A 14,082-nucleotide genomic window follows, 5' to 3' on the forward strand; every position below is an offset into this window, starting at 1 on the left:
TAGTTCAACTTTACAAAACAAGTATCTGCACAATATAAGTGTTAAAAAAATTGAAATTTGGAATAAAAAGACTAGTTTTTTTGCATTGTTTCATAAATTTTGTCAATTAGCATGAGAGGGTTCTTTGACCGAAATAGATTTGGCGCGTACAATTTTCGTAAAATTTTGACAAAAATAGAACCACAAAATTTACAGGAATGGTTTCATTCATATATAAAAGCTTGATTTCTTTTTGCTTATGACGAAAGCTTTCAGTTGATTTTTAAAGAGTTCACTCCCCTATGTGTTAGGTACCCCCTTTATTTTGAATGTCTTTTACTTGTTAATGACATGCCCAGTTTTCAGTTCCTTTACATAAATCTAACAGTTAATTCTAGCTTTACAACAAAACAAATTTAATCTCACAGATCAATAGTGAATATTCTGCAAATGTTTATATCAAGCAGTCGTTCAACTAAGGTCACTCTTAATTTATTCCGTCTTGGAATTTTAAATTGGATTATAAATTCTGAATTAGAATGAAAGTGTATAAATTTTAAATAAAAATTAAGGCTGGATTTCTCTTATTGCTGTTTTTTGTAAGCTTATTCTTGTTCATACATGTAAACTAGATATCATTGAGATGGGAGCCATCTCTGTGGGCCCCGCTGTGAATAATGTGCATTAAAAAATTGTATCTTTACCATAGAACATGGGTTTGTCAACTGAAATCAAAGTTTTTGACCTTGACCTTTGACCTATGAAGTTGTAAATAAATTATGACACACCCTTTGGTGTTGGTTTATAAACATGTCAAGTATAAACTTTGAAATGATAAAGGTTCTCAAGATATAGAGCGGACACGATCTTTACCATAGGACATGGGGTTGTCAACTGAAACCAAAGTTTTTGACCTTGACCTTTGACCTAGGAAGTTGCACATAAATTATGACACACCCTTTGGCGTTGGTTTATATACATGTCAAGTATAAACTTTGAAATGATAACGGTTCTCAAGATATAGAGCGGACACAATCTTTACCATAGGACATGGGGTTGTCAACTGAAACCAAAGTTTTTTACCTTGAACTTTGCCCTAGGCAGTTGTTCATAAATTATGACACACCCTCTTGTGTTGGTTCATATACATGTCAAGTATAAACTTTGAAATCATAACGGTTCTCAAGATATAGAGCGGACACGATCTTCACCACAGGACACAGGGTTGTCAACTGAAACCAAAGTTTTTGACCTTGACCTTTGACCTAGGAAGTTTTACATACATCATGACACACCCTCTGGTGTTGGTTAAAATGGATGTCAAGTATAAACTTTGAAATCATAACGGTTTTTAAGATATAGAGCGAACACAAAGTTAAAGTGTTACGGACGGACGGACGGACAGACGGACGGACGGACGGACAGACTGATCACTATAGGGCGACCCGCCTTAGTCGGCGGGGCCCTAATTAAGATATATAAACAAAGGACGTGGGTGTTTGACGGAGGACTTAAAAATCAATAACTTTCTAATAATCACTGTCAAGTTAATGGCCAAAAATAAAGTCATACTGTTAAAAGAGGGGTCGGAGGGGTCAGGATTCGGAAATCCCAGGCTTAAAAACATGAAATCCTGAGGTCCAGAATTTAAAGAAATTTTAAATCCTGACATCCCAAAATTCTAAAAAAGAATTCCTGGATCACGACAGGATCAATCCCAAAATCCCAAGCTAAAAAACACCCGTCCAAACGTCCAAAAAAATGTCCTGCCCCCCCTCCCCCCCTTTGTTAAGTAGAACAAGAGAAAATGTCATAAAAATATTTTCCTAACAGATGGTCAAAAGTTATAACAATATAGTCACCTTCTTATGAGTGGGGTTAAGTAAAACTAATCAGGGCTATTCCAGAAAAAAATGTATGGGGGGGTTGGAAGGCACATTGTATTAATAATACATGGGTGATGGGTATCAGAGCAACTTTTCACACTATAATGCACTACAATTCTCAATTACAATTGTCTGGGTGGCGGGTGCTGACAAAAACTGCCTTCCAACCCCTCCATACATTTTTTTCTGGAATAGCCCTCAGCAAATATAACTTTAAAATTTACAATAAACTCAATATATGAGCGGTCAATATTATTTGTTCTCTAGTTAAAGTGTCAATGAACTCACACTTATGAACTCAACAAATGAACAAATATACAGTTATGACAGATTCATAAATGAAATGACTTAATCTATACAAATATAATGCAGACTATTTCAAAATAAATTATGTTTGAACATGGTTGTCAACTGAATATTTTTTTTTGCAACTATTCATTTAATTGCTAATGAATAATTATAACATTTAATGAATGATCATAACCCACTCATAACACTATTAATTGAAAATAACGGCACAAAAATTATTTTCTACACATAATCGCAATGTATCATTCCGAACTATACATTTACCCAAGAACCATATTATGAAAATATCATTCTATAAACCTGGTAATCGGTTTAAGTTAATTTTCTGAGGAAAATTAAAGAGTCAAATAGCAAAATGTTCTTCTGCGAATATGATGGTTCCAGGATTTATTTACAGTTTGTTCAAATGAACATTTCAAAGTTGTCCTGCTATTTCTTAATATACATTTGTTTATTTGCAATTAAATAAGTTATTAAATAATAGAATTATATACTTAACAAATAATTGTATGCAAAACCGGAGAGGTTTTGAACAAAAATATACCCACAATTTAAAATAATAATGCTTTTCAAACAAGAAATAACTTAATCTAAAATAATTCGAACATTTCTGAGAAAACTCATAAAAATGTGCATCATACCTTTTGAGAAAGTCCCTGACTAATGAATATTCACGAGTTTGTCTACTTGCACTCTCTCATCACTTATATTATTCATGGAGCTAGAATTACTTTTGAGAAAGTCCCTGACTAATGAATATTCATTAGTTGATATCTTTACACTCTCTCCTCACTTATACTATTCATGCTATTCGTGGCACTAGAATAACTTGGGGGATCAATCACGATTTCTATTGGCGAGATCTTGTCTTTGTCTAGGAGGGTGTCGGTTTCTTCTTCATCGATGTAAAAATGTGTTTTCTTTGGCTTTTTCTTTCCTTTTGATGGCCTATGAGAGGAGAAACCTTCACTTTCACTGGGAATTGTGGGTAATTCTTCCCCATCTCTTTCTGGTCTCCTCTTGGTTTTTCTGTAAAAAATAAATTTTAAATTTGATTCAAGAAATGTTACCACTTTTTTCAATTTCTTGTTTCTAGGTTGCTGCTTTAGGATTTGTATAGGGTTGTGGATCCTCTTATAATTGTGTTGTTTAACTTTTCAGAGGATTTTTTATATTTTTTATTTACTTGTTTATTATACTTTATTCTTTATATTTTAGCACACCCTATTATTCTTTATTCTTTATTTTCATGGCTACTACACGCTACTCTGTTTCTGTTTATAATTCTCTCTTCTGTAAACCCCATCATATCATTTTGCTCAACTTCTAGTACTTTAATTCAGAAACTACAGCAACTGATGTTATGTTTAAAACAGGTACAAAAATGGTTTATATAATAAAGAAAATTGAGACCATTTCTACACCAAGAGAAAATATCATCTGTACCAATTATACAGACAAAATTATATTATTTTGTACTAAGACCAAAAAATATATATGCCAGAGAAAAGATGTTTTTAATTCTTATATTTTTTCACCAAAATCTTAGGAAAGTTATCAAATTTTGCATTTTACCCCTTTGATCTATGTCAACAATATTTGTTGGCAGACGTGATATTGTCTCATTTTTTTAAACAAGATTGTGACCTCTTTAGATATAGCAGTTATTATCGCTATTTTGTGCATTTTTCCTTTGATCTTTTTTTGTGATAATTTTTCATATCATGCTACTCGCTTGAGATGGAAAATTTTCACTAGAAACTAAGCAGGCACATGGCGTTCCTAACGAAATTGACATAAAATTGACAACGTTGTCATAGGTAAAGTAGTGATAAACAGATTATCATTGGTCATCTCAACTCGATTGCCTTTCTCACTTTCGGCGTCCCGTCTCAAGCGAGAAATCAATCTCGTTGAGATGATCAACGATAATCTATAAGTATCAAATAGTTCATTTCTAAGTATGTTGTAGTTTTTTTTTTTTTTTTGCACTTCAATGTTTCTGTTGTTCCTTTGTTTTTTCAGCTATAGTTGATGTGTTTCTCTCGGTTTTAGTTTGTAACCCTGATTTATTTTCTCTCAATTGATTTGTGGCTTTTAAACAGCATTAATTCAATAGTAACTTTATCTCGCTGTGGCTAGAGATATATGAAGACATTCCTCTTCTATTATCAATCAAAGCCAAGCATTGGCTGCCACAATTTAATTTGTTCTTACCAACAGAACATTATATGCGTAAATCATGCGTATAACATGTAAATCTTCAGTGAAATGGTAACTTTATAGGGAGTTTGAAATTTTTACCTCAAGAAGGTGTGTTAATAATGCAGAATTCCTTATTATTTTTCAAAATAATTTACATCTTACAAAGTTTACCAGAAAATTTCAACACAAAATATTCTTACTTTATTTAACAGTGTTTAAATACACAGAATATTTAAGAATGTATGTAAAAAGTTTAATAAAAAAAAAAAATGTAAAATTTATTGTCAAGAGTTATTTCCCTTTTGCATTTCCAATTTTCAATGCTTAATAAAGGTACATAATCAAACAATAATATTATAGAAAATTATTAACAAGATTAATCTTTTTATATGTAATTATGATACCTATTTTCAAATTTAAAAGCATTGATTGATTGATTGTTAAGTGTTTAACACCACTTTCAGTACTATTGGTGGCATCTTGGTGGTTAATTCTTATTTGTTGAGGAGGCCTGTGTGAATTGTGACCTCCTTAAGTAGGTAAACTGACAATCCTAATTAAGTTCGTAGCTAAAAGCATTCAAGCTATACAGTATAATTATTATGCTTCATCAAGTATCTGAAATGTAAAAGATAGACTTGAACAGATTCAAGTACAAATCTAAAGCCTTAGTATTTAAACTAATACTCTAGTATTTTGAACAACTTTTTATAGAAAATTGTACATTCTCTTTAGATATTAAAAAATGTTTTTCAAGTTCTTAAAGCACTTAAGATCTTATTAAAAATCTAGAATGAAAACATGATATGTTTGAGAGGATTTTAATAACCAATAAAACTATATCTCAGCCACAGTATAATGACACCAGTTTCTGTCCAGTATCTTTCTATTCAGTAGAAAGATGTATAAGATGCTGACAAATTGTTGGCAAACATATAGTTGATTCTATACATCATTTATTTTGTGTTCCTCCTATATCTCTTTTGTCTAGAGAGGCATAAACATAAATTGTTTAGAATAATTATATAACCCACATTTATACATATGTATAAACAGTACTTGTTGTATATTGATGTGGTTCACAAATGTCTCTTGTTTCTCTTTTTTTCATAGACAAGATCATTGGTAATCCAGTTTGAACTACTCATTTATGGCCCTTTATAGCTTGCTGTTTGGTGTGAGCAAGGCTCCTTGTTGAAGGCCGTACTTTGACATTTAATTGTTTACTTTTAACATATTGTGACTTGGATGGAGAGTTATCTCATTGGAACTCATATCACATCTTCTTATTTCTATACATGTTTATATGTAAAAACATTTGTAATATCTAATGAACTAAAAACCTAAGTGTTGTGAATGTTTATGTCTAAGCAATATATTATATGACTGACTATATTATATTATTCTGTATATATATATGATTGTGCTTGGAAATTATATAAAAGCTAAATATAATGAGTGCTTTAGGTATACCTGCTTTTGAAAAGACTATTTACATCATTGAATAATTGGAAAATGAAAAAAAAATTGTAAATCATTTAAAAAATCATAATGATATGTGAAATAATCTGAAGATAGATATTGCTTCAGAATTTAAACTTAAAAGAGCAAAATGCTATAATTGTAGTACATGTATGGTAAAAAAGAGAAACAATTCTTAATGACTATATCATGTATAACCATTGCATAAAAATTAATTTATCACATGAACAAATTCCTTCAAATTATACAACTTGTGCCATAAAGATGTCTTCCCACACAGAAAGACAGCCTGATATCCCCAAAAACTATAAAATGCTTATTTAATAGGACGAATTTCACCATTGTAAGTTGTAGTAGGTCACTGCAACCTAACCGATACTGACTTTCGCAACCTATTTATTATTCTAGTTATAAACAATAATTAAATACATGTATAAAATTATCATAGGATTTTGAGAAGTAGAACTTACAGCAAATCGTTTAGAGGCAGATCCAGGGGGAGGGTTTCAGGGGTTGGAACCCCCCCCCCCCCCCCCCCCGGTCATTTACCAAAGAAACAAACATATGGTCTTTAAAGGCACCAGATTCTGGGATGACAAGACACCTAAGGGACACACTTTTTGAAAAATATTTTAAGGCACTTAATTGTGTGTTATACATGACTTTTAACAGATTCTACACGCATCACAAAACATCAAAACATGAGCTATGTCAAGTCAATTGAGAAAGAAAAAAAAACATAAAAATTCAACCACTTGTTCCATTTTCAAAAAGTTCATAACTGTTGTTGATAATATCAGAATATCTGGTAGGTCTAAAAGTGCCTAGTTGGATCATAAATATAGTACACAGTAACCCAACTATATTTTACAACAAATAACAAAAAAAATGATTTCACTCAAAATATTATCAATCTCTATCAAATCTCAAAAAGTAGGTCATGCATGGTGACTCAATTTTTACTACATGAGAGGAATGAACTGTAAAATGTCACAGAAGTCAAACTTTCTTAAAATAAGCAATTGTTATCCTATGCCACATGGACATTTGTCAGGACATAAACAAGAATGAAATCCAATCAATCAAATACTACAAAAATTGAGGGTAAAAAAGGGATTTTTTTTTCACAACAAACATGCTTCAAATTGATTCCAATGTAAAGTTCTATTACTTTGTAGTGACAACCCTTAACATTAATATGGATCTTCCTCTAAAAATGCAGGATTTTCTATATTTTGTGTTATGTTTTATGAATTTTTGCAACATTAGTATTCTTCAAAGTTCAGAAATTTTAATAAATCTTTTGACACTGATTTTAGGTATTCTGTTTTATTGCTTCAGAATACTTGCGAGTCAAAAAGACCATTACATTTAGTACATTGTACTTTTTTTGCATGTTCTAGGGTCCAGAAACAATCATATTTGCCAGTCATGACCTAAACTGAAAGCTATTTGTCCTATACAGCAGATTGGAGTTAAGGACAAAACTTATATTTTCACTCAAATAATTTTGATGTGTTTTAGTATAATCATTGATAATGTCAATGTCAGAATTCACATATCTTGAAAATTCTTTAAATCATCCGATGCTAAAACATGCTTTCATATACAAGTGCATTCATTTAAATATTATTTGCACCAATGCATTTTCAGAATGAAATTTGCATCATTCAACATACAATATGAATTATGATCAAATTCTTTCATGTACCAAACAGTTTATCAAATGATGAAGAACGAAAGAAGGATAGCTTTAATATGCCATTAAAAAGGAATATTTTTGCTTTGTGTAATTTCATCGACAATGCAGTGAGAAATGAATCAATGTATTCTTATTTTGGAGTACATTTATAGACCTTTAACTATTAAAATTCCCAAAATATTGTAATATAGAAATAATAGCTATTTTTGCAATAAAGAGACAATTACAATTAGTGTCGAATATCAAGTTTTTTCTGTTACGAAAATCAGAATCAGAGAAAAGAAAAATATTAAAATAAAATTTGAGGAACAAGTTTGGACCTAGGAATCCACAACTAACATTCCACAAAAAATGATACTGTTCAGTATATACCTTTAATTATTTACTAAGTACTACAATATGGATTTACTTTCAGAAACTAGTCCAAAATCATACCATACCCTTAGTAAAAGCAAAATTACAAGTATAATTCCCAATTACACATGAGATATTTTTATGCATTATCTATTTATGAGTTGAAAGCATTTATTGCATAGAGAGGGGAATTAGCCTTACATGAAAAGAAGCTACAATAGTTCTTTTTTCACGTTATTTAATCTGTTGAGGCAGAGAGCTAGATTATATTTTACATTTATTTTCTCATTTTTATCTAAATTGCTGAAGCAGAGCTAGATTATATATTACATTTCTTTTGTCATTTATTTAAATTGTTGAGCTAAAGAGCTAGATAATATATCACAACATTTCTTTTCCCATTTTATTCAAATGGTTGAGGCAGAGAGCTAGATTATATTTTACAACATTTCTTTTCTCATTTTATTCAAATGGTTGAGTCAGAGAGCTAGTTTATATATTACAACATTTCTTTTCTCAATTTATTTAAATGGTTGAAGCAGAGAGCTAGATTATATTTTACAATAATAATGATATGAAGAAGAAAATAATTGTAAAAGCTGCACAATCAATAAAGTGTGTACTCACTTGCTTTGTTGATCGAGTCCTTTTCTAAAATTTATCATCAGTTTATCATCATAGACTCATTAAACTTAACTTTGAAGCAATATGATATGTTACATTATTTTTGATTGGATAATGTCTGCTATCAATTTCATCATTGACAGACAGAGTACCGATAATTGTTTTTATTGGATAATTTCTGCCATCAATTTTAGTATTGACCGGCAGAGTAATTTGCAACAACTTGGGAAATGCAGTCAAAGTTTCGAGCATACTGGTAATTCAGATGTTTTTTCAAGACATATTACAAATATTGCAATAGAATAATTTTGTATATGAACAGTATATGCATCAATTGGTGATTTGACTGTTATTCCTCAAATAATCACTCCAGGGTTTTAGAACAAATAACACATGAAGATAGCATAGAAATGAAACCCTAAGTAGTCATACACTAATTTGCAATGTTTGCAACATGGCAACTATTGAACTTTAATTTTTTAAATAAATTTTATCATTTTTTGTGTAAAAATGCAGGGCTAGAACATAAAACACAGGTAAATGATGAAGCTGATATAAGGGAAGCAACCAAAAACCAAAGGTTAAAGATAAATAGACACCACCATCACCAAAAAAAAAAAATGATGAAAAGACAAACAACAGTCCATTCAATACTACACAGAAAAGACTACAAGTTGAGCAACTCTAAAACAACAGTAAAACAGAAGGTGAATATCACACATTATTTATGGACGAAATAGTATAATGTTCTAAAACGAAATTGTGTTATATGTTTGTTAGTGATACCTAACAGAACTTATGTTAAGGTCATTAGTGAGGCTTTTAAAAACTTTATTATGTTTGGGTTATTAGGAACACCTATTGGAACTTTATTTTTTAATGTTTAGGTCATTAGTGATACCTACCGGAACTTTATTTTTTCTGATGAATCACTGGCTGTCAAGTTTTTCCAGATGCCTGTTTTTGACATTTCTTCTGAAATATTGACCTCATTGGGTCCAAACATGACCTCTGCAGGCATATTATCCAGATTGCCACTCATTACTGGTATCTGTGTAATACAAGACGAATCTCGCCTAACGTCCATAAATCTAGTTGCAGCTTCCGACAGTTCTTCAGCTTCCTGTTCCTGGAAAATGCAACATTAAAGTTAAAGTTAAATTTATTTTAAGAGGCCACTTAAGAGAGTCATTATAAAATTATACTAAATACTAAAACTGTTTTTTTTAAAGTCAGCACATATATTTTTTATGTTTAAATGATTGATTGATTGATTTTTGTTTTTTTAACCACTTTTAAGCACTGCATTTAGGCTATTTCGTGAAGTCGAAGTGCCCGCAGAAAACCACTGACCTTCGATAAGAATATGTTTAAATGACAATGATGTTTATTTTGAGTGAGCTTACATCAAATGGAAATTTGTTAAGGTGAATCAACCAGCATAGAAATGCTGTTTCCTAATTACCCTTTTCTGTATAATCCTCTGATTTACATGCTTTCACTTAAAACTGAAAGAAGAATATGTGTCAATAGTACACGGATGCCTCACACACTATCATTTTCTATGTTCTGTGGGCTGTGAAACTGGGGTCAGAACTTTTATTTGGCATTAAAAGTTTGAAAGATTATATCATAGAGAACATTTGTAACAAGTTTCAAGTTGATTGGACTTCCAACTTCATCAAAAACATTGTGACCAAAAACTTCAACCTGAAGCAGGACAGACGGGTGGACAAACAAATGAACAGACGCACAGACTGAAAAACATAATGTCACTAGGTTGGGCATAAAATCCTAAATTCTCAAACTATTTTTCATAAGTCAGCACCGATTTTTTTTTTTGTTTTTAAATGACAATAATGTTATTTCAAAGGTTATTCAACCAGGATAAAAATGTTTTTTTCTTAACAACCCTTTTCTGTATTATCTCCCTTAATTTTCATGATTTCACTTAAAACTTTTTATACCTCCCCTTTTTTTTTCTTCAGTTCATCTTCCTCTTCTCTGTGATGAGATTCAGGTAAATTGTCATCTAACCATTCTAGTTCATCTCTGGTAAATATCCAGTCCATACCCTTACGTACAAAACACATAGCTAACACCTAAAATAAAAATAATAATCAATTACTTCCCTTTAACTTCCAACAATCAATTACTTCCCATTATAGGTCCCAGTCTTGTATAACAACTCCAGTTTCTGGTGCATGTCAAAACATGGAGGGAAATAAAATAGTCCATGTTTTTCTGAATTTTTTTCTGAACTAAATTTTTTCTGTTTGATTAAATTGAAACATATATATAGAATTAAAAAAAAATCTTGTATCTTTTTAGGATATCAATCCAGGAAAGTGGAAGGATATCATGTTTACTGGAAGTGGTGCAGCCTAGTAAAAGCAGCGAACAGAAAGTAGAAAAAAAATGTATTGACTTCAGGGTTACGTAACTTTGTATTCTTTGTTACCCACAGAAAATACTTAAGAAATCTCTTAGATTGTAAGAGTTTTCTCCCCTTTATTGGTCCCTGTGGGATTTACATATTCTGTCTATGCCTTATAAAAGGAAATACTATAAAAATCAATTGGATTGTAAGATTTCTCTCCCGTTTATTGGTTCCTGAAGGATTACTTACCATGAGAGGAAATACTACAGAAATCAATTGGATTGTAAGAGTTATCCCCCCTTTATTGGTTCCTGTAGGATTACCTACCATGAGGGGAAATACTATAGAAATCAATTGGATTGTAAAATTTCTCTCCCCTTTATTGGTTCCTGTAGGATTACTTACCTTGAGGGGAAATACTATAGAAATCAATTGGGTTGTAAGAGTTTCCCCCCTTTATTGGTTCCTGTAGGAATTTACAATTTCTGTCTACTCTTACTTACCATGAGAGGAAATACTATGGAAATCACTTTGATTGTTTTGACCACCCATAATAAAGATAAGCACAGAATCTGGATGAAGGTAAAAAGGTGAACTCTGTTGATCCTAACATGACGCAGAAACATGTAGTCCGGCTGGTATTTCTGTGGCATAAACATTATCATCACACGATGACACAACTGCATCCCTTTCAAAGAGGACACACCCATGTATAGAAATACTCCATATAAAACAGGCATAGGTATAATCTGAAATAAAACGTAAAATTCTATACTGTGGATTCATTAATATTTGTTGGATACCAATTTTTGTGGATTTCGTTTGCTCAGGGAAACCACAAATTTGAAAGTTCAACGAATTACAAATTTTCTAAAGGAATGTATGCAGACTTTGCCAAAACCATGAAATTAAATATCAACGAATAAGCAAGTTTTCCTCAAACCACAAAAATTGGTTCCCACGAAAATAAATGAATCTTCAGTATTGGTGGCGCCAATAGAAAAAAGATAGATAGATAATATACAGCAATAGGTCGCAATAGATGTGTTTTGATTATTGTAACAACAATCTAGTCCTTTTTCACTTGATTATGACATACCAAATTAGACTTATCAACAGGTTTGTACTTGCATGAGCAATTAAACAGGTGCCACATGTGGAGCAAGATTTGCCAACCCTTTCAGAGCACGATTCATCAACACCAGACTTTGATTGGGTTTGTGTTGCTTATAATTAGGCAATAGTTTTCAATGCTGTGTTTTGTGCACTGTTGTTTGCCATGGAGTGGTATTGTCAGTGTGTTTGTGACTTATGAGTTTGAAAATACCTTTGATATCTTTCTTTCCCTTTCATAATACTTAGGTTTTATGTAAACTATTCTCATCTTCAAGTATATTTAGACAAAAGTTTCATTGGTAAATATAACAAAAACAGAAAAGAAAATTGAGTGTTATCATATCTTTGTTAGGCACAAGTGTGAACTTATGATCAGTTTTCTAATTTAGATTAAAAAATACTGTACCCTTAAAAAATTTGTCATTAAAACAGAAAGTCCAATGAACAGGAAGATGGATACACCAGTCACACGTTGTTCTCTGAAAAAAATAAACAAAAACTTTATATATACTGTATCTTATTAGTAAGGGATAGAAAAAAGCTGTTATTTGAATTTCAATGCAATGGAGTAAACATGCTCAATTGCATATTTCCACTGTTTTTCTTCTAAAAACCTTGTATGTTTTATTGGGCCAAAATTAAAAATATTTTGGTTTGCCAAAACCCTACCCAAAGGTTGAGACAGTGGGTAGGTAGGAAGGCATTTTTTTTTTTTTTTTTTTTTAAAGATATTGAAGTATCAGGTATTTATTAGTCTTCATGCCTTTCTGATTAAAAAAAACTTCTTCAAATCAGGACAATAAAAGAATTTGATTAGGCAGCTTTTTTCTGGGTAGGTAGGGTTTGGGCAAACAAACCTATTCTTTTTTTATGGCCCTGTCTATTTGTCTTTTTCTTTTTTTAACCATAACACTGTTAGTTTATTTTGGACTTATAAGTATGAATGTCCCTTTGGTATCTTACGCCTCTATTTTCTGTTACTAATTCAAACTTGAAAGTTGAGTTATCTTTAATATAACAATATAATTTTTCCATTTGTAAAAGGAATATAACTCTTAGAATATCAAAGTGGAGGCACCCAAATTCAAACCGCATCTGTGTTTTGTGTTCATAAGCATTTTTAATAAGATTCATAACATTTGGCTGAGGAAATCTGAAGTCAAGTGAGTGGAAACAAAAAAAAATCAACAATTTTTCCATTTGTAAAGGGGCAAAAAAATCAACAATTGTTCCATTTGTAAAGGGCATGACTCTAGAAAGGTAAAATTAAAGCCATTCAAATTCAAACTTGATCTGTGTTTTGTTGTAATGAGCATTTATGTACAAGTCTCATGAGAATTTGTTCATTCAAACTAAAGTAGCACTTGCACCCACAAAGTGGAAAGGTATTGATATAAGTTGTAACAACTTGTCTCCCAATCCGCTATAAATAAATTTTTAAACTAAACAAATCTCACCTGCATCCCAAGAACTTAGGTTGCTCCCCAGGAACTGTACAGTTATCTTACCTGCATCCCAGGAACTTGGGTTGCTCCCCAGGAGCTATACACTTATCTTACCTGCATCCCAGGAGCTTTATACTTATCTTACCTGCATCCCAGGAACTTAGGTTGCTCACCAGGAGCTGTATACTTATCTTACCTGCATCCCAGGAACTTAGGTTGCTCCCCAGGAGCTGTATACTTATCTTACCTGCATCCCAGGAACTTAGGTTGCTCTCCAGGAGCTGTATACTTATCTTACCTGCATCCCAGGAACTTAGGTTGCTCTCCAGGAGCTGTATACTTATCTTACCTGCATCCCAGGAACTTAGGTTGCTCTCCAGGAGCTGTATACTTATCTTACCTGCATCCCAAGAACTTAGGTTGCTCTCCAGGAGCTGTACATTCTGACTCTTTCTTCAAACTCATTACGTGAGTTATGGACAAAACAGTCGCAGCCACAAACCATGGTAATCCAAGGAAGGAGTTTATTAAGATAAGAGTAGCTACAATCAACAGATCTAGATGGTAGCCATTGCCTTTCTACAACAAAAAAATAACTTT

At 31.8% G+C, this 14,082-nt stretch overlaps 1 protein-coding gene across 8 annotated transcripts in view; it reads right to left on the reverse strand.

The window, feature by feature from the left end:
* Window positions 1–2,570: 2,570 nt before the first annotated feature.
* LOC143059033 (sodium-driven chloride bicarbonate exchanger-like) overlaps window positions 2,571–14,082 on the reverse strand; it is a 66,021-nt gene continuing 54,509 nt past the window's right edge. For 7 of the 8 annotated variants that reach the window (XM_076232504.1, XM_076232506.1, XM_076232500.1 and 4 more), the window contains 7 exons: window positions 13,883–14,061; window positions 12,444–12,516; window positions 11,425–11,670; window positions 10,509–10,643; window positions 9,447–9,670; window positions 8,545–8,568; window positions 2,571–3,203 (listed from right to left, as the gene is read on the reverse strand). In XM_076232504.1, coding sequence (XP_076088619.1) covers window positions 2,951–3,203; window positions 8,545–8,568; window positions 9,447–9,670; window positions 10,509–10,643; window positions 11,425–11,670; window positions 12,444–12,516; window positions 13,883–14,061 — 1,134 coding nt within the window. In that variant the 3' untranslated portion in view covers window positions 2,571–2,950. The remainder of the gene's footprint in view (window positions 3,204–8,544; window positions 8,569–9,446; window positions 9,671–10,508; window positions 10,644–11,424; window positions 11,671–12,443; window positions 12,517–13,882; window positions 14,062–14,082) is intronic. The other variant, XM_076232501.1, reaches the window with a different exon arrangement.

The sequence above is a fragment of the Mytilus galloprovincialis genome, chromosome 14 (genome assembly GCF_965363235.1).
Source record: "Mytilus galloprovincialis chromosome 14, xbMytGall1.hap1.1, whole genome shotgun sequence".
Taxonomy (NCBI): Eukaryota; Metazoa; Mollusca; class Bivalvia; order Mytilida; family Mytilidae; genus Mytilus; species Mytilus galloprovincialis.